The sequence below is a fragment of the Nerophis lumbriciformis genome, linkage group LG18 (genome assembly GCF_033978685.3).
Source record: "Nerophis lumbriciformis linkage group LG18, RoL_Nlum_v2.1, whole genome shotgun sequence".
Classification (NCBI taxonomy): domain Eukaryota; kingdom Metazoa; phylum Chordata; class Actinopteri; order Syngnathiformes; family Syngnathidae; genus Nerophis; species Nerophis lumbriciformis.
In genome coordinates this window covers 34,399,641-34,419,807 of record NC_084565.2, presented here as the reverse complement: position 1 = coordinate 34,419,807, position 20,167 = coordinate 34,399,641, and the positions used below count along the sequence as shown (strand labels likewise).

Genomic DNA, 20,167 nt, shown 5'->3' with positions numbered 1-20,167 from the left:
AAGCCAATAATGCCATTTTTTGTGGTCCCCTTTATTTAGAAAAGTATCGAAATACAGTTTGGTACCGGGACAACCCTAGTATGGATTGAGAAAAATGAAATTTTCCAAAACTCTTTCTTCATGGATTTGAGTTGTCTCTATTGGGGAGAGGAGAACCTGCCGAGGAAGAGGACAGACTTGGACTTATTGTGCCTGATGAAGAAGAGGAAGGGGTGGTCTGCGTTAAAGTGTTCCTCCCTCATTAGCATGCAGAAAGACGCGATACCGGCGGTGGCTGCGGCGGCCTCGCTGCCCTCCTCGTTCACCTCCACGAAGGCCTTGTGGGCCACCGTGGACAAGGACAGTCTTCCCTCGCCGTTCATTCCGGAAAGGTCGGCCTTGGCGGCGCAAAACACGTTTGTCATGCCCAGTTTGGCCAGGGGTTCGTTCAACTCGTACTCCTCCTCCAGCTTGAACTTGGGCAGGTGAACGACCACGTCGGTGTAGACGTCCATGTTGTCCCTCTTGGTCCACTCGCTCAGCGTGGAGTGAGTAAGCTCCTTTTCTAGCTGCATGGAGAGGAAAGAAGAAGGAGCACAGTGTGATTGATCGAAGCAAAAACACTGTTAAGGCGTTAACGCGCTTTTTGTGTCTTTTTACGCATTGAAATCTGAAAGGACGCGTTTCCAGAGGTACCGGTAAGCGTTTTTTTTTTTTTACCGACAGCCTTTTTCGGCTCAAAACTCCGGTTTGCTTGTGTTTTTTAATCGATTATCGCTTTCCGCCGGTTTTTTGTTTTGTTTATATTTGCCGGGTGAAATATCCGTCCCCGTTTATTGCGTTTTTATTGGTCGTAAATTTTGATTCGCGCAAAGTTTTATTAAACTTCTGTCTACACACTGTTGGCGTTAACGCACTTTGTGTCGTTTTACGCATTGAAATCAGAAAGGACGCGCATTTTCGTAAGTCCACACTTCACCGCGTTTTTATTGGTCGTTTTCAAAGTAATGAAATTTCCGGTACAATTTCTTAAATTTTGATTCGTCAAAAGTTTTATCAATGACAAATACTGCCCTCAGTTTGCACTTGGACAACTTTACCGCGAGGGGCTGTCAAAAGAAAGACTTCATGGTAAACACTAAGGTGAGTGTAAAGTCAACTTTTTTAACTTCATCCTGTGCCATCGCTCCAGTAAATGACTTGTTTTAGTCTTTGTGAGTCCGTGGAAACTTCTCTTTTATCTCCCGCTGTTAGCTTCAAGCTACCCAGCACCCGACCAGACTCCTCCAGCCCAAAAACATACTTTGCAGGTCAACAAACGGGGCAAATATGTGCCTTTTGAAGTTAATGTGCGAGGAGTGTTCAAAAGGAGTCTCTTGTAGAAGTGGCTGACAAGTTAGCATCAGCTGACAGTGACGTCATCACCGTCATTGTTTGAAGCAGAGATGCTGACTGTGCGTTATGATCATACTTGCCAACCCTCCTGAATTTTCCGGGAGACTCCCGAAATTCAGCGCCTCTCCCGAAAACCTCCCGGGACAAATATTCTCCCGAAAATCTCCCGATTTTCAGCCGGAGCTGGAAGCCACGCCCCCTCCAGCTCCATGCGGACCTGAGTGAGGACAGCCTTTTTTCATGACGGGAGGACAACAGGGTGACAAGAACTAAATCATCCAGACTAGAGATAAATTGTATTATTATGTTTATCTTACCTAAAAATAAATATATTTATTAATTTAAAAAAAAAACTAAATACATGTTTACTATATTTTGCTAAAAACATCAAAATTAATTGTATTTTTATTTGTATTTTTTCCTGACTCCTTATTACATCCAGCCATAGAATTATACATTAAAATAAACATATTTGAAATAATTGATTTTAAATTATCATAATAATTCATTTAAAATGACCATATTTAATTATCAAAATAATTGCTTGTTTATCAACAACTTTAGCATTTTATTCATTACATTTTGAAATTCTCAGAAGCCAAATTATGTTATATTCCTTAATATTTATTTATGCAAGTTTGAAGTATCAATTATCTAAACACAGTTTTGTTTGCATATTTTCAGGATGAATATATATATATATACATGTATGAAATTCTTGACTTGGTGAATTCTAGCTGTCAATATACTCCTCCCCTCTTAACCACGCCCCCAACCACGCCCCGCCCCACCCCAGACCACGCCCCCACCTCCCGAAATCGGAGGTCTCAAGGTTGGCAAGTATGGTTATGATAAACGCGCATGCGTCGCCAGGCTCTGCTTTTTATCGACAGACTTATCAGATTTTATTTTTTATTATCTATAGCAGAGGTGTCAAAATTGTGGCCCGGAGGCCATTCGCGGCCCACAGCTAATGTTTTAAAGGCCAACGGCACATTCTAAAAATACTATAAAAATTAACAAAAGTGGAATAAAAAAGCTTAGAGGTGAAAAGTAATTTAGAAAAAGTTGCAATGTTGACTAATAAAACAAAGCTGTTTTTTTTCATTAAAACTGTCATTTCTCAAAACATAATATTGAATAAAAATCAATGTTTTTATGAATGATTGACCTATCCAAGGCTCTGATTACCTCACATCGAATATTCCACTTTGAAAAAGGTTTTTTTGTGGAAGATTTTGCATATTTCTTGTGTTTGCCATAAAAAAAACATAGTTTTCTTTGACAAAAAGGGCAGAAAACAAAGAAACAAAAAAACAACATAAAAAAAAACAATTTAGAATTGACGGATAGATCTGAAGTTGATTAGACTCTAAAGATTTAATTGTTAAATAAATAATGTATGTATGCCCTGGCACACCATTGTCATCATTTCATGACCGAAGCAAAACACTTTTATACTGAAATAAATACACCTACAACTTATTAAATAAAAATATAGAAAATGCTACCGGCAGCGGTAAAGTTTAGATGCATGAAGGAAAGAAGAAAATTAATGAATGTTTATAACTGAATACATTTACGTATGCATAACATTTTTTATTTGTTATTATTTTTTTAATGAATGACGTAACGTTTATGACAACCTTTTTCCAAAACACAATATAGAATGTGAGATATAACAGGATAATGCATACATTTATCATTTGTTTTCAAAACGCTTGCAAAAAAGTGGGACCCCATTTTCATGACTTTTGAAAATTCCCCGCGCCAACACTGCAATGATGTACAATTCCGGCGGACACCAAAAAAGGGAGACATGTCAGCACAGGGCTCCTCTCAAAATGTCTTCTCCTCCCTCTTAAGAGCAGAATTACTCTCACCAAGAAGGGGGTTTAGTCCTTTGTTCCATTTGACTCAGGTTTCCATAGAAACAGGTTCTGTGCTCGGCTTATCTTGTTGAGATTTGGGGCGGGTGCCGCTCGTAAATACCTCACACCTTGAGGGCTGTTCTGTGTGACACTATGGGCCTGAACTACTAAGACCAAAATACCATGTGTGTGTGCAAACTGTATACTCGTGGGCGTGTTGCTCGTGATCTACTAAGACTGTGTGTACAATTGAAAAGTGGTGCAGACTGCCCCATTTAAATTAGTTATTTGTGTGTACTACTGCCATTATGTGTCCCCCACATTCATCTTATTGTGCTCTCCAACCTGCGTGTGATCGCAATCTGGGGACAACAGAAACCATTTTAGCACACTGAGGATGCGCTGTTCGGGGAGGCGGTAGACCAGGGGTCCCCAAACTACGGCCCACGGGCCAGATCTTTGGCCCGCGTAAAGTCTCAAGCTAAAAAAAATTTTTTTAAAAATTAAATAATTTTTTTTATTGTTATTTTTAAAAATCTGTACTTTGTAATCCATTTTCTACCGCTTGATACTCTCGGAGTCTCCTAGCCACTCAGGCAAATCATAGTGTCTAAAAATGCATTTTCCCATCGATAACGTGACATACACATATATATAAACATATATATATAGATATATATATCCATGTATACATATACATGGCAGTCACACATAAGAGATATGTGTAGACTGCAATATGACTCAAGTAAACAACACCAACATTTTATGTTCCATTTAAAATATAGAACATTACACACGGCGCTCAAAAATCTATCAAAATGTTTGAGTACGACTTTGGTAAGCTATGAAGCCGCACCGCTTGATGGATTGTCGGCACATTAAACATCCAAGTATTATTATGGTGTGTGTATAAGGTGAGACATATTATCTGTTTCGCAATATTATGCAAAAGCAATTTCTCTTACCTTCTCCTACCTGCTGATCTGTATTTGGGATCTGCATAAGTCCTGAAAATCCGCCTTTGTAGTACGTGGCAACACCGTAGTCGATAAGCTTCTTCTTTTTCTCAATCTTCTTGTTGTGGGACATTCATCCTCCACTGTTGCCATTTCTAATATAAAGTAGTGTAAAGTTCTTACTTATATCTGTCAGTAAACTCGCCATGAAAGCGCTAAAACATACCGGTGTAGTGAGTTTACATTATTCACTCAAGGAACTTTAGTTATTAGAGAGTTCCGGTCGGACGTTTTTTCGCGGGACACATTTCCGGCCTTGTTGTTGCACTAGTGAGCCACGGATGAGGAGATGCTGCTCCGTTATTGATTGAAGTGAAGTCTGAACGTCATTAAAACAGTTAGCTCCATCTTTTGACACTTCTTCCACTCCCGTCCTTGCACGCTACATCGCTACAACAAAGATGACGGAGAGAAGACGCTGCCGAAGGTGAGCCACGGAAATAAGACCGCCCACAAAACGGTGCATCCGGCAGCGATTGTCAGAAAGCGACTTGAAGATGATCTGTAAAACATCATCTATGCAACATTTTGACCAAAGAACCACCATTACGTGTTTTGTAGACCACAAAGAAGTGTTTTCCATTTAGAAAAAATATTAATAGGACTCCTTTAAAACCTCTAAAGGCTTAGTGGCCACGTGCTTGGACAGCACCTTTTAGCTCTTATTTCCAAAATTGTGTACACTGCTGAATTCGGGTCTTATGGCCGCTTATGTGGACACTTATACTGCCATCTGGTGGTGTCAGAAGAGTATAACATACAATGGAATTTGGAAAAAAAGTGTAAAAATAAGAATTAGCATGTCACTAAACATAAAGTACACGTTGGTGTACTTATGGACTAAGTACATCATATCAAAAGATGATTCTTAGTTTTTTATTCTAATTAGGGTCCAATAAGCCCAAATAGCAAAGAGAAATAAAAAAAAGCATGTAAACAAACAGCTTGGGCCTTAAGAGGTTAATGCACCTTATATATGAAAAAAGATCAAAAATAGACTATTCATCGGCAGTGCGCCTTATGGTCCGGAAAATACGGTAACCTAATAAGTTCCAACCAGATCATCTGAGCATGAAGGTCGTTGTTGTAGTGTTGCGTACCTTCAGCAGCGGGTTGGAACCATCAGTAGACTCCTCCGGAAGCAGGATGACCATGCTGAGCTCATCACCTTTGTATGGCATCTCTAGGATCTGCAGACCCAGCTCAGGGATGTAGTTGTACGGAAGTTTCTCCTTCAGATACATCATTTGCACCTTCGTGGTCACATTCTGACAAATATCAAACACCGACGTAAGAGTCATTGCTTTATAATAAACCATCTGTGTGAGACACGCGGATCATTTTTTTTCACCTGATTGACTTTAAAGGGCTGTTCACAGGTGTTGCCTGGGTTGAACATGTGCTTCCAGTTGCCTTTGAAGTAGATGGCATTGACCAGAGCTAGTCTTGTCGTCGCGCTGAGAGTTCCTGGCTTCAGGAGATCTTTAATCTTATCTGACAACAATGCACGAGACAAAGCAAGAAGTCAATGTTATATTTGGGGTTTACGCACCAGCCGCTAGACTAGATCTGACCAATCTAAGTCTATGAGCACGAACTGATGAAGCGTCTTCTAAGACAAACCAAACACTCCAGTTGTGAGCGATTGAACGCCCTAAGACGACAATGACCTGGACGAATGAGAACATTCATAGACATTATGTTCGTAGTTAGTATTTCTTGTTCAGCACTTAGCTATACATAATGCTTTGTGCGACACTAAAACAGGATCTGCGTCTAACTTCATCCTCCTTATATTCATGCTCAAAAATATAGAGTTCTGGATCATCATTTGTCCCATAGTTGCTTTTGTTGGCTCTTATGAAGTCTGCCATGATTAGTAGTAGTAGTTGTTGAAGGAAATAGCGAACGTTGTAATGCATTTGTGAAATGAATGCAAGTTATTATGGATGTGCCTGTTGCTCCATTACATACTGTATATACTCACAAAATGTATATAAAACGTTGATGGAGGTTTTTGGATGTTTTCAGAGCACTTTATAGGCGAAATAGGGCTGTCTTCGATTAAAGATGCTCATAGTTATTTGTTCAGGATAAATAAACAGCTGATGATTATGTTGTATTGCAGTGGTCCCTAACCACCGGTCTAGGGACCGGTACCAGGCCGTCACGCATAAACATAGTCCAGGGTGTACCCCGCCTTCCGCCCGAATGCAGCTGGGATAAGCTCCAGCACCACCCTCGACCCAGAGAGGGACAAGCGGTAGAAAATGGATAGATGGATAACTTTCACCTGCCCACTAGACACACTAATAAGCTTGTTCACAGACGTGCAATATAAACTCCTTTGAGGAAGTAACCATTTGTTATATCTTATTTTAACATTATATATATGCACATTAATAAACATATACAATGGAAAATATGCCAGATTGTAGCCAAAGGCTTATTTCCATCTGCTAAGTTGTATTCTTCATGTACTTATTGCTGTTGTATTTATTTTCCACACGTGGAAGGGCGGACTGTGAAAATAAAGCCTACATTAAACCGGTCCCTGGTGCAAAAAAAAGGTTGGGGACTTGTGGTGTAGTGTACACCGACTGGCCACTAGGTGTCACTAACATCACATGGATGTGTTCTAGCACTTAAGCATGAATACTCCAAAGTGGATTAACTGTACTTATAAAAGGAATACAGTATTTCAATAAAGTGAACAAAACAAGAAGACATTAAACTTGACCAAACAGAGGAAGGAATAGTCGTAAGAAAGTTTCTGTATGGGAACTTGCGAAAGGATCGTTACCTTTGAGTCCCAGCACTGTCCAATTTTAGGCGATCAGACCCATTGCGGTTGGCGGCGAGGTTTATAATAGGGGATTTGGGAGGCCAACGTCACAACAGAAGGCGCTCCAAAAACTATTTGTCCGCAGTACACACTAATATTTTACTACTATTTGTACGTATCCTCCCAACACACATACTGGATGTGGCGCCCCTGCTTATATTACCTCACCTGCCTCCCACGGAGAGGAAAAGGGTGGGTTTAACATCCGACGATTCAACCTCGACGTTCATATCCAATCAGACTCCTCTGAATTGTATCGTCAAATCTTTGATTATTTTAAGACATGCGCAAGACAGTGACTACTTTTTCATTTTCCTGTTTTTTTAAACTAGCATTACTACTGGAAAAACGTTTGCTAATAGGATGTACTTAAGGGCTCAAGATATCATACATTTGTACACATTTTTTAAATATTAATCGTAGAAGTACAATAAATATCGTACGTCTGGAGTGACGTACAGGCCAAAAGTGAGGACACACCTTATTCAATGAGTTTTCTTTATTTTCATGACTATTTACATTGTAGATTGTCACTGAAGGCATCAAAACTATGGATGAACACATGTGGAGTTATGTATTTGACAAAAAAAAAGGTGAAATAACTGAAAACATGTTTTATATTCTAGTTTCTTCAAAATGGCCACCCTTTGCTCTGATTACACTGCAAAAACTGAAATCTAAGTAAGATTAAATATCTCAAATAAGGGTGATATTTGCTTATTTTCTGTCTGATAAGATAATTCTTCTCACTAAGCAGATTTTATGTTAGAGTGTTTTACTTGTTTTAAGGGTTTTGGTCCTAAATGATCTCAGTAAGATATTACAGCTTGTTGCTGAGATTTGATGACCTATATTGAGTAAAACATGCTTGAAACTGAATATCAACTGTTGCAAAGCTGTGTCATCAACACTCACAAGTATAAAACTACTTTTTTTAAGTAATAATTTCTTACTTCTGGCATGAAAAAAAATCATGATGCCGAGCGCATATCATTATGTCAAGATAATGGCACTAGCATTTACTTAATTTAAGAATATTTTTCAACATATTGAACAAAAAGGTCTCTTTTTTTTCCTACCAAGAAAAGTGTTATTGGTGAGAATATACTTATTTTAAGGTATTTTTTGGTTCATTGAGGTTAGCTAATTTTACTTGTTTTGGAAAGTCTCGACAAGCCGAATTTTCTTGTTCTATTGGCAGATAATGTTGCTTAGTTCAAATAAAATACCCTTAATTTTTGTATTTTTTTTTCTTGTTTTTGAACACTGACTTTTTGCAGTGTATTGCTTTGCCCACTCTTGGCATTCTCTCCATGAGCTTCAAGAGGTGTCATAGTTTTGATGCCTTCAGTGACAATCGTCATGAAAATAAAGAAAAGGCATTGAAATGAGAAGGTGTGTCCAAACTTTTGGCCTGTACTGTATATTTATTTATATTCTGTAAAACATGGGAATTCAACTAAATTGTTCAACTAAAGGATGGGGGAGCTTCACTATTAGTCTTATTTTTTTATATTCCGCAGAACCAGTGTCCTCTACAGTGGACATTTGATCCTGGCCTATTTATTTTGTCAGACCGACAGGAGCGCTTTGCTGGTTTTAAGGGCCACCAGTTAAATAGTCCAAAAGATGAAAAAGAGAGGACCTAAAATGGAACCTTGAGGAACGCCACTAGTATAATAAGAAGTTGAACAAATGACTGCAGACCGCATCTGAAGTAACTACAGCAACACCGTAGTTACGTAAACCACATTGCGACAACAATGTGGTGTTGTCAAAAAGAAAGAGGACTTAAATAAGTGCCTTGAGGGACGCCTCAGTTATGTAAAGTTTGGACTTCAGTGTTTTATGTTTGTGAGCAAGGTTAAATTATCAAGGCAAGGATCTGCCAAGGTGTTTACAGTGGTCTAAGTTTCTCTGTGGAAAAATATTTGTCTCCCAAGTTTTGAACTGAACTAGTGGGCCGCTACGATGTCATACCCACAATAAAAGCAATATAGATTTATTTTCAGAAAATATGAATTTTATTCTGTCAGTTTTGTTATTTTGCATAAAAAATTTGACGATCGACCAATGTGGTGTCCTTTTAATCACATTACTCAAACAATTACTCCAAAACCAGTGAAATTGGCACGTTGTGTAAATGGTAAATAAAAACAGAATACAATGATTTGCAAATCCTTTTCAACTTATATTCAATTGAATAGACTGAAAAGACGATATATGTAACGTTCGAACTGGAAAACGTTATTTTTTGCATTTTTAGCTGATTTGGAATTTGATGCCTGCAAGATGTTTCAAAGAAGCTGGCACAAGTGGCAAAAAAGACTGAGAAAGTTGCGGAATGCTCATCAAACACTTATTTGGAACATCCCACAGGTGAACAGGCTAATTGGGAACAGGTGGGTGCCATGATTGGGTATAAAAGCAGCTTCTTTGAAATGCTCAGTCATTCACAAACAAGGATGGGGCGAGGGTCACCACTTTGTCAACAAATGCGTGAACAAATTGTCCAACAGTTTAAGAACATAATTCTTCAACCAGCTATTGCAAGGAATTTAGGGATTGCACCATCTACGGTCCGTAAAATCATCAAAAGGTTCAGAGAATCTGGAGAAATCACTGCACGTAAGCGATGATATTACGGACCTTCGATCCCTCAGGCGGTACTGCGTCAAAAAGCGACATCAGTGGGTAACTCACACATCTGTGAAGGCACCATTAATGCTAAAAAGTACATACAGGTTTTGGAGCAACATATGTAGCCATCCAAGCAACGTTATCATGGACACCCCTGCTTATTTCAGCAAGACAATGCCAAGCCACGTGTTACAACAGTGTGGCTTCATAGTAAACCTGTAAAGCTTCAAAAATTGGTCTCCTCAGTTCCCAAACGTTTACTGAGTGTTGTTAAAAGGAAAGGCCATGTAACACAGTGGTAAAAATGCCCCTGTAACAACATTTTTGCAATGTGTTGCTGCCATTAAATTCTAAGTTAATGATTATTTGCAAAAAAAAAAACAAGTTTCTCAGTTGGAACATTAAATATCTTGTCTTTGCAGTCTATTCAATTGAATATAAGTTGAAAAGGATTTGCAAATCACTGTATTCTGTTTTTATTTACCATTTACACAACATGCCAACTTCACTGGTTTTGGGTTTTGTACATACAGCCATCAGTCAAATACCCCGAGTGTGAGTGTTGATTATTTTACAGAACTCACTTTCCGTCTGCTGCTCCACCCAGCTGTTAATCTCTGCTCGACAAGCCTCCGAAGCCCCGATGAAATCCACGGCCTTCAGGTCTGCCTTGTAGTACTTGAGTGTGGCATCAAGGAATTCCTGCGAACCAATAATTGCTGGTCGGTGGAATTTCCTCCGTGACTTTATGCCGAAAACTCACAGCGATAAATTTTGATGTCTTTTCTCCGTAAAGACGGTTGGCCACTTTCAGGATGTACGTTGCAGACGGTGAATTGATGTCCTCGTTGAGTGTCTGGAAGTCCGCGTGGATGCCCTCGCCGGACCTGAAGGACAGGGCCTAGGGGAAGATTTCAAAGCAGGTACTTTTATAATCGGATCACAAACAGGAAAAAGGGAAAAGCAAATGTTTGATTGATCTGCAGTACAGTCAATTATTCTCTCAGATCACATGCAAATATTAGGCACACCCATACTAATATAGATGCACAAGAATACCATTTTATACTAACTTATAATATTCCCAGCATGCCTTGCAGGTTCCACCAAGACAGCTTTACAATATTATTGAAAGCACAGAATGGCGGATTTTCCCATGAATGCAAAAGAAAATATCTTTAAATCTCAAACTATGCAGGAATCAACGGCAGTACAACTGAAAAATTAGCCGTTGTTGTATGTTGAAGAGGTTCATTTAGCCTACTGATGTGCATTTATAAATGGTTGATTTATATAGGCTAGTAAGGTAATCTTGTCGATTGTATTGTACCATATGTCCCGGCAAGAAATCTGCGTTCAAAGAACTCCGGCTTATTAGTGATTCCCAGAGCCCAAAAAAAGTCTGCGGGCTATAGAGCGTTTTCTATTCGGGCTCCAGTACTATGGAATGCCCTCCCGGTAACAATTAGAGATGCTACCTCAGTAGAAGCATTTAAGTCCCATCTTAAAACTCATTTGTATACTCTAGCCTTTAAATAGACCCCCTTTTGTGTTGTGTTGTGTTTGCTCGGTACTCGTTTTATCTTTTAACCTGCTCATTGTACAGCACTTTGGCTACCCCTGTGGTAAATTTTAAATGTGCTTTATAAATAAAGTTGATTTGACTTTTAGACCAGTTGATCTGCCGTTTCTTTTCTTTTCTCCTCTGCTCCCCTCTTCCTTGTGGAGGGGGTGGGAGGAACATCTCTACGCTGCTGACCCGTCTCCGCTCGAGATGGTGTCCTGCTGGCCCCACTATGGACTGGACTCTTACTATTATGTTGGATCCACTATGGACTGGACTCTCACAATATTAATGTCAGACCCACTCGACATCCATTGCATTCGGTCTCCCCTAGAGGGGGGGGGGGGGGTTTACCCACATATGCGGGGTCCTCTCCAAGGTTTCTCATAGTCATTCACATCGACGTCCCACTGGGGTGAGTTTTTCCTTGCTCTTATGTGGGCTTTGTACAGAGGATGTCGTTGTGGCTTGTGCAGCCCTTTGAGACACTTGTGATTTAGGGCTATATAAATAAACATTGATTGATTGATTGAAAGTTTTGTACCTGACAAGTTTCGGCTACCTTGCTTCTGCAGCCTTCATCAGAGGTGTCAGGTACACAACTTTACCTTACTAGCCTATATAAATCAACCATTTATAAAAATTAAAAAAAAGCCGGTGTTGTAGTTTTAGTCAAATCTGGGTTTTTCAAAAACAAGTTTAATATCAGATAAAGTGATTATTTTTAATGGCCATCTGTTAAAAGTGTGTACCGTATTTCCAGACTATAAGGCGCACATAGATTATATTTTTTTCCCCTCAAAACTCGACAGTGCGCCTTATAACTTGAAGCGCCTAATGTACGGAAAAAAATCTGGTTTTGCTTACCGACCTCGAAGCTATTTTATTTTTGTACATGGTTATGGCGTCTCATTAGTGCCAAAAATCCGAGCGCATAAAAACTGTTATCGCGCGCTGATTCTCCACTTCGTGCGCGCGCGACACCCTTTTGCGCGCGTGTGGTGCCTTTTTGCGCGCGCGCGGTGCCTTTCTGTGCGCACGCGGTGCCTTTCTGCGCGCGCGCGACGCCTTTCTGCGCGCTCTCTGTGTACTCCTGGCATCTCTCCTCGCGCTGTCATGTTTCTTTTTGGCACTTTGGGGGCGGGTATGCTTAGACGGCCCCTTCTTTCTAATTGGTCAGGCGAAAAATGCTGAAAAATGCTCAGAGCCAATCAGAAGTATAGCAGGGCGGGTCATCGTCAATATGTATCAAGATTTACGGAGGAAGAAGTGGATAAAAAAATGTCGCGCGCTGATGAAGGTTATTTCATACCACATAAACACAATACAGGGTAATACAAAATGTGACCCAAATAAATAATAAGACAACAAACACCATAATCACATCTTTCAGCCAGAACTGGTCCACCAGCAATAACATCCAACCATAACATTATTTTATATTTTCACTTCTTCTTGAACATTTGTTTTCTAATTTATGGAATTTCTTTTGATTCAGCCATAAAATTAATGAAATGATTTTGTTTTTAAAATGTTAAAAATAGCCTTTTAATAATGTATTCTGAAACAGTTTAAAATAATCAGAGAACTGACTAACACTGACCCTAAACAACTATGTTGCACAATTAAGTCTTTTTTTTTTTTTAAAGCGAAAGAGGTAATTTCAACAGGTACAGCATCCTATGTCATATCTACATGTAATAAGATTTGTAACAAGGCAAACCGTTTGTAAATTGGTCGAAAATCGAGCAAGTTATGGTAATTTAATTAGTACATGTACCATTGACATCAATGTAATGATTGAGGCTAGATGTCCGAGGTAAGATGGCTACAACGTTGCTACACTGGAGAATGATTGGTCATATGAAAAATGCTCACAGCCAATCAGAAAGAAGGGGCCGTCTAAGCATACCCGCCCCCAAAGTGCCAAAAAGAAACATGACAGCGCGAGGAGAGATGCCAGGAGTACACAGAGAGCGCGCAGAAAGGCGTCGCGCGCGCGCAGAAAGGCACCGCGCGCGCACAGAAAGGCACCGCGCGCGCGCAAAAAGGCACCACACGCGCGCAAAAGAATGTCGTGCGCGCACGAAGTGGAGAATCAGCGCGCGATAACAGTTTTTATGCGCTCGGATTTTTGGCACTAATGTGACGCAATACATGGTGTAATGATAAGTGTGACCAGTAAATGGCAGTTAAATATAGGAGATACGTGTAGACTGCAATATGATTGCAATATGACTCAAGTAAACAACACCAACATTTTATATGTTCCATTGAGAATCTATATAACATTACACACAGCGCTCAAAAATCTATCAAGAATGTTTTAGTACGACTTTGGTAAGCTATGAAGTCGCACCGCTTGATGGATGTCGGCGCATTAAACATACGAGTATTATTAAGACATATTATCTGGCGTTTTGTTTCGCAATATTATACAAAAGCAACTTTTCTTGCCTTCTGGTACCTGCTGATCTGTATTTGGGATCTGCATGAATCCTGAAAAATTGCGCGCGTCCGCCTTTGTTGTCCGTGCAGACACCGTAGTCGATAAGCTTCTTCTTTTTCCTCTATCTTCTTGTTATGGGACATTCATCCTCCGCTGTTGCCATTTCTAATATAAAGTAGTGTAAAGTTCTTACTTATATCGGTCAGTAAACTCGCCATGAAAGCGCTAAAACATACCGGTGTAGTGAGTTTACATTATTCACCCAAGGAACTTTAGTTATTAGAGAGTTCCGGTCCGACGGCTTTTCACGGGACACATTTCCTTGTTGTTGTTTCCGGATGAGGAGATGCTGCTCCGTTATTGATTGAAGTATAGTCTGAATGTCATTAAAACAGTTAGCGCCATCTTTTGACACTTCTTCCACCCCCGTCCTTGCACGCTACACCGCTACAACAAAGATGACGGGGAGCCACATATATAAGACCGCCCACAAAACGGCGCATCCTGAAGCGACTGTCAGAAAGCGACTTGAAGATTTTTGTAAAACATCATCTATGCAACATTTTGACCAAAGAACCACCATTACATGTTATGTAGACCACAAGGAAGTCTTTTACATTTAGAAAAAAATAATAATAATATGACTCCTTTAATGCACCTTATAAATGAAAAAAGATCGAAAATAGACGAATAGAATATTCATCGGCAGTGCGCTTTATAATCCGGAAAATACGGTACATTTTAATTTGCTGTTTAGTCATTTGAGATACAGTTGCAGTTTACCTGTTCCATCTGTGCAGCCGTGTCGCCCCTGGCTCCCAGGTAGACCATGGCCAGCGCTGAGCTGATGCTGAAGGGCGAGACAAAGACGTTCCCGGTGGGGTTTGTTTGACTCAGAGTGCGGAACAACTCCAGAGCAAAAGTGGTGTTGGAGACGCTGATGGCGGCCATTGTTGATGGTGAGGGATTCTCCTGTAACGAGCGAGGGGAGGGTTTTAGAACAATATTCTTCTATGTTGTTTTGCAAAAACTCCAAAACTGAATTTTCTGTTGACAGTGTAGCGTGATTAAATTACATTTTAATTAACTAATAAGAACACAATTGGAAAGTCAAGTAATCTCGGCTGTCAGACATCCCTTAAAGTGAAGTCGTTATCTAACAAATTAATAAATAAATCTTTGGATAATTACTTAAACATGTGGCCAATTTATTATAATTGGAAAAATGCATGAAGACGTTATTAAACGTGTCATTAATTTACTTGACATACCATTAAATTATTTTAGCATCTACCGTATTTTTCGGAGTATAAGTCGCACCTGCCGAAAATGCATAATAAAGAAGGAAAAAAACATATAAGTCGCACTGGAGCCCGGCCAAATTATGAAAAAAACTGCGACTTATTGTCCGAAAAATACGGTATTTGTTTTGCTCATTATTTCATGCTTTAATTAATTATTTCACGAATCAAATCAAAATAAATGGTTAAAAGTAATTGTACATCAAATAAATCAATGACCCATTTAACAAGACATTTTTGTACTTAATCCCAACTATAATTAACTAAAGAAACATTAAGGTAATTACTTAAAGACGTATTTATTTATCTAATGTTGTCCCACTTCACCCTCCATTGTGAAAAACTTCACTCTAAAATGTATTTATTTGAGTATGTATATACATTTTGTGAAAATTCACATTTTTTTTCAATACTAAATTACACACAGTCTGTATCTATATTACACATATATTTGCACACATTAAATGTACTTATTTTTTTTATAGGAGAATAATTACAGTAGAAAATGTATTTTTGTTATTTTTGTTCCTGATGTGTATTGTCTATTGTTTAAATGTACGGCAGTGAAAATTAATTTCCCCAACGGGGACCAATAAATCTAATCTAAACACATTTTTAGAAATGCATACAGATAACAAAAATTAAAAGACATTCCAATATCAATATTTTCATTCATTTCAAGTTTCTTTTGGACTGCTGCTGTTTTTTCCCATCAATACTATGAGTCATAATGTCAGTCTTTAAGTAATATAAAGATACTGCCCAGTTTCGTCAGATAAACCACAGGTGTCAAACTCAAGGCCCGGGGGCCAAATCTGGCCCGCAACATCATTTTATCTGGCCCGCAAACCCCTGGAATAAAGTGTCAATAAAGTATGTCATATTTTCTCACTAAATATATTGATTTTTTTCTTTATGACAGAAAAAATATATGTCCTGCTTGAAATTGCATACCTTTTAAATTGTAATAGTATCCGATATTGCAACAAATATTACAGTATATCATCATACTTTCATGTTTTTGTCTAAATAAAAATACTTAACTTTACAGCAAACTACCCATCAAATTCATAACAATGACTCTACATTTTACGTTGTTCTTTACAGCATATTACTGTAAATTGAATTAAAATTTTGTTGACTGAGCTGCCGGTTTTTGACCGTAAAATCTACGATTGTTGTTCTTAACGGTGTTTTAATGTAACTGGAAAGACGGTACATTTGCTTTTAAGGTAGAAAAACTGGCAGCTTAGTTGCCAGAATAAAAAAAACAACTTGCTACTGTTTTTTCATTAACAATGTAATGTTGTAAAAACCACTGTACATTTAATAGTAAAATTCTGGCAACTAAGCTGCCAACTTTTTCCATAAAACCCCCTCCCAAAAAACTGTTTTACCATTTACCGAATGTTGTAAAAAATAAAACACTATATTTTACAGTAACATTTTGTAAATGTAAAGTTTTTACTGTAAAATCAACAGTCTACTTAAAACAATTTATATAATTAATAATGAAATCCAGAGGCAAATTCATACTTTATTCACTGTTACAAGCGGCCCTCGGATGGCAGCCATAACTGCCATGTGGTCCTCAATGAAAACCAGTTTGACATCCTTGCTCTAGTCTAAACGATAAATTCCCACTTTGTACAAGCAATGATGACAAAAATCCAACATTGTACCATAATTTGACCCCTTAATGCAGGGGTCGGCAACCCAAAATGTTGAAAGAGCCATATTGGACAAAAAAAAAAAAAAAAAATCTGTCTGGAGCCTCAAAAAATGTAAAGCTTTATTTAAGTGTTTTAATGAAGGCAACACATGATGTAAGTGTCTATATTAGCCTACTATCAAAATGACTTTAAAAGTTTTATGTAAGTGTTATAATGAAGGCAACACATGATGTAAGTGTCTATATTAGCCTACTATCAAAATTACTTTAAGTCTTATATAAGTGTTATAATGAAGGCAACACATGATGTGTCTATATTAGCCTACTATCAAAATGACTTTAAAAGTCTTATATAAGTGTTATAATGAAGGCAACACATGATGTAAATGTCTATATTAGATGTATTAGCCTACTATCAAAATGACTTTAAAAGTCTTATATAAGTGTTATAATGAAGGCAACACATGACATAAGTGTCTATCTTAGCTATATTAGCCTGTTATCAAAATGACTTTAAAAGGTCTTATATAAGTGTTATAATGAAGACAACACATGATGTATCTATATTAGCTATAATAGCCTACTATCAAAATGACTTTAAAAGTCTTATATAAGTGTTATAATGAAGGCAACACATGATGTAAGTGTCTATATTAGCCTACTATCAAAATGACTTTAAAAGGCTTATATAAGTGTTATAATGAAGACAACACATGATGTAAGTGTCTATATTAGCCTACTATCAAAATGACTTTAAAAGGCTTATATAAGTGTTATAATGAAGACAACACATGATGTAAGTGTCTATATTAGCTATATTAGCGTACTATCAAAATTACTTTAAAAGTCTTATCATGAAGACAACACATGATGTAAGTGTCTATATTAGCCTACTATCAAGATTACTTTAAAAGTCTTATATGAGTCTTATAATGAAGACAACACATGATGTAAGTGACTATATTAGCTATAATAGCCTACTATCAAAATTACTTTAAAAGTCTTATATAAGTGCTATAATGAAGGCAACACATGATGTAAATGTCTATATTAGGTATATTAGCCTACTATCAAAATGACTAAAAGTCTTATATAAGTGTTATAATGAAGGCAACACCTGATGTAAGTGTCTATATTAGCCTACTATCAAAATTACTTTAAAAGTCGTATATAAGTGTTATAATGAAGGCAACACATGATGTGTCTATATTAGCTATATTAGCCTACTATCAAAATTACTTTAAAAGTCTTGTATAAGTGTTATAATGAAGGCAACACATGATGTGTCTATATTAGCCTACTATCAAAATGACTCTAAAAGTCTTATATAAGTGTTATAATGAAGACAACACATGACGTAAGTGTCTATATTAGCTATATTAGCCTACTATCAAAATGACTCTAAAAGTCTTATATAAGTGTTATAATGAAGACAACACATGACGTAAGTGTCTATATTAGCCTACTATCAAAATGACTTTGTGTCGCAGGCTGACGCAAATCTCTGTTGACAGAAATGTTGAAATGTAATATTTATTCTTCATATTTTATTGGAAAACATTACTAAAATGGAGGCCTTTCAGAGGGTGTGATAACTCCTGGAAATGACTGGCTTAGAATGGCCAAAGGTAAAGATGTGTGTGTCCAAGTTGAAGGAAACGTAAACTGCAAATAAAATTACCTCAAATATACCTAAAATACGAGGCATAATGATGCACTGTGTACATACAGCTGGCATAAATAGCATGTTAGCATCGATTAGCTTGCAGTCATGCAAGCACTCCACACAAGTCAATAACATCAACAAAGCTCACATTTGTGCGTTCACGCACAGCATAAAAAAGTTTGGTGGACAAATCGAGACAAAGAAGGAGTGGCATAAAACACGTCTCACTGTGGCAGCATCAAGGAAAATTGTACATGTAAACAAACTACGGTGCGTTCAAGGACTTTCGAAATTAGTAGAACAAAAAGTCGTGCGCCAAATACTCTCATCAGTGAAGCATGTTTAATGTAAACAGTGGGATTTCTAACAATTAGGAAGGTTTGTGTCATGTTTGTCCTCCTACAGAAACAATATTAAAACAAAAAATATATATTTTTCCTCATCTTTTTCTTTTGCCGAACCCCGCCTTAATGCAAAACAGGATAAATCCTGAACTGCCTTTAATTAATGTTCAGCTTTGTCTCGCCCGCCTTTTTTCAGCCATACGAGGGCGCTGTTGTGCCAGTTTTCTTCCAACTTTGCTGTTAGTTTTTTCGTTCAATTTAAAACTGCGTTGGATTCTATACTATGCATTGTTTTGGTAACAGTAGATAATAAATGGCTGATTGTGGTGGGCTTCGTCAAATTTTATCGACGGAAGTTGACCGTTAGAACCAAAAATCTACCAGCGGAACTTACCCGGAAATAAGGCTCACTCGTATGTTTAACATACTATTAGTGGAGTGGGCTTTTCTGTCTCGATTCACACACACGACTCAAATCCCATACGGCTCCTTGGATTGTGTTGTTACTTGAAATTGTTTATGACTCAAATATTTGTTTGAATAACAACATTATAATTAATAATAATTTTCATCAATGTCGCGCGGCTTTAACAGAAAAACGGACGAGATTAACAAAAAAACAATAAAGAACCGGATGGTTGACTTTTAAAAGTTTGATCGTTTCTAAACGACCCATCACTCGAAAAAGTAAACACCAGCTATTGTCATTTAGCTTCGCATTCGTGCGATATTTTGACCAAACTTGTCATTAATGTCACGTTACCTGTTCGACGTCCTCGTAGACCGCTACTGCTACTTTGTTCACACGATAAGAAGCCGACCAAGTTCCGTTGGAGTCCCCCCCTCAATGGCTCCGAAGCGTCCAGAGGTAGAGTGACGATGACGTCACTGTGACTCATGGCTGGGCAATTAATCACTGCCATCTATACAAGAAACTCCAACAATATTATTTGAGGTAATTTGAGTTTATTTTAATTTCCAGTAGAGATGAGATTTATGTCTCTTTAAAAGGAGCCGGGTGTAGTCAATAAAAGAGCCGTTCAAAAAACTGGCTTGTTATTTATTTATTTGAATTGGGACAATGCATATTCATCAACATAGAGCAACAATGTAAATATGCCGGAATTAGCACAATAGCTCATTTTCATCCGTTGTCCTTATAGTTGTTGTTATTATAGTTCTAGCCTTTTTTTTTTTAGCAGCAAAACAATCACGAGTAGTCATCTTTAGACAGGATGTGGATCAGAATAATTAAAATGTACACAAATATGACCATATTAGTAATAATTACACTGAAATATTGTTTTTACTTGAAATATTCCTTAAGGTGGTCCCATAGCCCCATGCTTTGACTAGTTAGAATTGTCCCCAACCTAGAAAAGGATTTTGCTGATACAGATAAAAGTACAAACCCCGTTTCCATAT

At 38.0% G+C, this 20,167-nt stretch overlaps 1 protein-coding gene across 1 annotated transcript; it reads right to left on the bottom strand.

The window, feature by feature from the left end:
• Positions 1-19,652, bottom strand: serpinb1 (serpin peptidase inhibitor, clade B (ovalbumin), member 1). The gene is made up of 7 exons (XM_061978191.2): positions 19,506-19,652; positions 14,543-14,731; positions 10,510-10,647; positions 10,331-10,448; positions 5,613-5,755; positions 5,362-5,529; positions 1-548 (listed from the first exon to the last, which is right to left on the bottom strand). Exons 2-7 carry the CDS (start codon positions 14,708-14,710, stop codon positions 138-140), a joined length of 1,146 nt encoding a protein of 381 aa, XP_061834175.2. The 5' UTR covers positions 14,711-14,731; positions 19,506-19,652; the 3' UTR covers positions 1-137.
• Positions 19,653-20,167: the final 515 nt, after the last annotated feature.

Coding starts and splice junctions, on each gene's coding strand:
- serpinb1 (XM_061978191.2), bottom strand. CDS start 14,710: ATGGCCGCCATCAGCGTCTCCAACACCACTTTTGCTCTGGAGTTGTTC. Junction 10,449..10,509: donor AGACATCAAAATTTATCGCT/GTGAGTTTTCGG, acceptor ATTGGTTCGCAG/GAATTCCTTGATGCCACACT. Junction 5,756..10,330: donor GGTGGAGCAGCAGACGGAAA/GTGAGTTCTGTA, acceptor CATTGTTGTCAG/ATAAGATTAAAGATCTCCTG.